The sequence below is a fragment of the Triticum urartu genome, chromosome 6A (genome assembly GCF_056163025.1).
Source record: "Triticum urartu cultivar PI428250 chromosome 6A, HENAU_Tu73, whole genome shotgun sequence".
Lineage (NCBI taxonomy): Eukaryota > Viridiplantae > Streptophyta > Magnoliopsida > Poales > Poaceae > Triticum > Triticum urartu.
Genome location: NC_141878.1, coordinates 81,079,346 through 81,082,345, shown reverse-complemented (window position 1 = coordinate 81,082,345; position 3,000 = coordinate 81,079,346). Strand labels below are relative to the sequence as shown.

At 49.1% G+C, this 3,000-nt stretch overlaps 1 protein-coding gene across 1 annotated transcript; it reads left to right on the top strand.

Annotated features, from left to right (window-relative positions):
* The first annotated feature begins 310 nt into the window (after nucleotides 1-310).
* On the top strand, nucleotides 311-1,925 carry LOC125513802 (Ribosomal protein L3 family protein). The gene is made up of 2 exons (XM_048679010.2): nucleotides 311-916; nucleotides 1,512-1,925. Exons 1-2 carry the CDS (start codon nucleotides 412-414, stop codon nucleotides 1,799-1,801), a joined length of 795 nt encoding a protein of 264 aa, XP_048534967.1. The 5' UTR covers nucleotides 311-411; the 3' UTR covers nucleotides 1,802-1,925.
* The last annotated feature ends 1,075 nt before the right edge of the window (nucleotides 1,926-3,000 follow it).

Here is a 3,000-nt window from a genome sequence, read left to right as displayed (position 1 = left end):
CCACCATCTCCCGCCTATAGCCCCACGTACTTACACTTCCCCCCTTGCGTCTTTCTCGGCTTGGCTCCACAAAAATGGTTGATTTGAGTGCTTCACGCTTCATGCGCGTGTCGACCATCTATTCATGTGAGCAACCATTGTTGTATCCACTCGCCCTGTTTGTTGGGTGCATCAACCAGACGCGCCCTTGTGCCCCATGTACTAGCTGGGGAGGTGTCTTCTTGGTCCGCTGTATACGCTTTCGTCGAAAGAAGGCGGAAGACCGTGAAATCGCCTCCCACGGGCGGGAGGATAAGGGGAGGTAGCCGCAAACCCCTATCCGCACCGCATAAATCCCAAACCAAAACAACACTGCCAGCAGCAGCAGAGTGAGCGCCCCCGCCGCACTAATCTCGCTCGAATCCATCAGCCATGGCCATGGCGGCCGCGAGCATCGGCGGCGCACTGGGCTTCCTCGCCCCGCGCCGTCGCGGCGTGTCCTTCGCTGCGGCGGCAGGTCGTAGGAGGCCGTCGCTGGCGGTGGTGCGCGCGGCGTCGTACGAGGCGGGCGTCGGGGTGATGGCGACCAAGGTGGGGATGATGACCTACTTCGACCCGGAAAACGGGAAGCCGGTGCCGGTGACGGTGGTCGGGTTCAGGGAGGGGGGCAACGTGGTGACGCAGGTGAAGACCGCCGCCACCGACGGCTACGACGCCGTGCAGGTCGGGTACCACGGCGTGCGCGAGGACAAGCTCACCCGCCCGGAGCTGGGCCACCTCGGCAAGGCCAGCGCGCCGCCGCTGCGGCACCTGCAGGAGTTCCGCCTGGTGGCCGTCGACGCCTTCGACCCCGGCCAGGCGCTCGAGTTCAACGAGCTCTTCAAGGAGGGCGACCTCGTCGACGTCTCCGCCAAATCCATCGGAAAGGGATTCCAAGGTGAGCGACGCTTCGATCCCAATTCGATTTCCTGTCAATGCTTGAACCATCCCGTGTACCCAACGCCTGAAATTACCAACATACAAATGTCATTTCCTCAATGCCATTCATGTCAATGCAATGTATTGGTTTGCAATGCCTAACATTCGTTTCAGTGCTTGACAGCGTTTACAGCTCCTTTATTTGCGGCTTAATGCAAGCATTGGCATTGGCCTTGATTTAATTTGCTGAATGTTATGAACATTGACAGTCTGTGACATGCCCATGTTTCATTTCATTGATTTCTTTGTCTGAAAGTTACGAATATTGACAGCTTGTAACATACCCGTGGTTCAGTTGCTGAAGGCTAGCAACATCGATCAACATCCTTTGTGCTCTTTGTTTCGAATATTGACAGCTTGTGACATGCTTTTCTCATAGCTAACATGGGGAATCATCAGTTGTGCCCTTGATTTATTTTAATGCTGGCTAAGAACATTGACGACCTGTGAGGCTGTTACATTCTCATTGTCCATTTTCGTATTTCTAACAACATGGATCAGCATCACTTATTATAATGTTAATTTTCGCCTCATGGTTTGTCATTGTTGTGCAGGTGGAATTAAGAGGCACAACTTCAAGCGTGGTCTGATGACTCACGGTTCCAAGAGCCACAGAGCCCTAGGTTCGATCGGTGCGGGGACAACCCCAGGGCGGGTGTACAAGGGGAAGAAGATGCCCGGGAGGATGGGCGGAACCAAGACCAAGATCAGGAAGCTCAAGATTGTCAGGATTGACAATGATCTCAAAGTTGTGATGATCAAGGGAGCCATTCCCGGGAAGCAGGGGAACCTTCTCCGCATCACGCCAGCGAAGATTGTCGGCAAGAACATCCCCAAGAGCTAGATCTGTGCTGTGTTTCATCTTGTAAGAGTTCATTTGTTTCCTTTTCCATGTCTGGCTATGTTGTATTCCCAGGTCCAGGTTTTGTATACATGTTCAGTTCGCTAAAGCTAATCTTTGGACACAAGTGCATTCTCCTCCATGTTGTCAACCACTTCTTCACCTTCTTTTGGACTCAAAACGAAGCAGATTCTCTCTATTGTCTTATGCTTGGGATCAGATTTTACTGTAATTATAGGTTGATTATAGATATTGGCATGCCCACAGGGTGCATGTCAGGACCTTGCAAACAACCGATGGAATCTGAGAGGCAGCTGGCTTGCCGATAGAGAGATACATGGTGTCAAAAGCGCTCTTATATTATGGGACATAGTGTCAAAAGCGCTCTTATATTATGGGACAGAGGGAGTAGTTGTTTGCAGGAGAAGTGTAGAAGTAGAAGGGAAAATGGAAGAGAATGATAATTTTGTTTCTTTTATTTGATAGCTTGCCTCCCACCCACCCTCTGCGCTGCCCTGTATATCAAAGACGCAGTGCCTATGTTTGGTTTACAGTGGTTAAACTCTGCTTACATACGTACTTAAGTACTGCAAAAGTTACAATTAATCCGAACACTGAGTACGCAAGAATGTAGACCAGTAGATCGACTGGCAGCACTAAGCTTGCATCTAGTCATTCCCTCTCTCCCTTCCCTGTTTAGCGTTGTTCTGAACATTCTGAACATTTGAACACTTGCAAGTAGCTTCAGGTTTCAGGCATCGGGTTGACTTGGGGCCTGACAGTGCATCACTGCTCAAAACACACATATGGAATGAAGGATAGTGTAAACAATAACAGTGTCGAAAAAGCAGTACTTAAGAAAGGAAACACTGGAATCTGTATGTCAGCTTGTACCAAGCAAAATATACCTGTGATCCCCTCTGTGAGAAACACAATTAAATCTGGAAGGACTCCAATATACATCTGACATCAGATTTTTAGGGCTAAAAGTTTGGTGTCCTCAGGTACGCTGGATCCCAATCGTACGCGTGGGAATTACTTGCTGCAGCATTGTAATTTGTTTGATAATTTTTTTACACTGCATGGCAATTTACTTTAGAACATGACAAATCCTTACACACAAGCATGACAAATCTATCTGAAATCTGGCGTTCACTGGGTAACATTACAAATCTGATGTCGATTTTTTAACATTCTTTTTT

Coding starts and splice junctions, on each gene's coding strand:
- LOC125513802 (XM_048679010.2), top strand. CDS start 412: ATGGCCATGGCGGCCGCGAGCATCGGCGGCGCACTGGGCTTCCTCGCC. Junction 917..1,511: donor CATCGGAAAGGGATTCCAAG/GTGAGCGACGCT, acceptor ATTGTTGTGCAG/GTGGAATTAAGAGGCACAAC.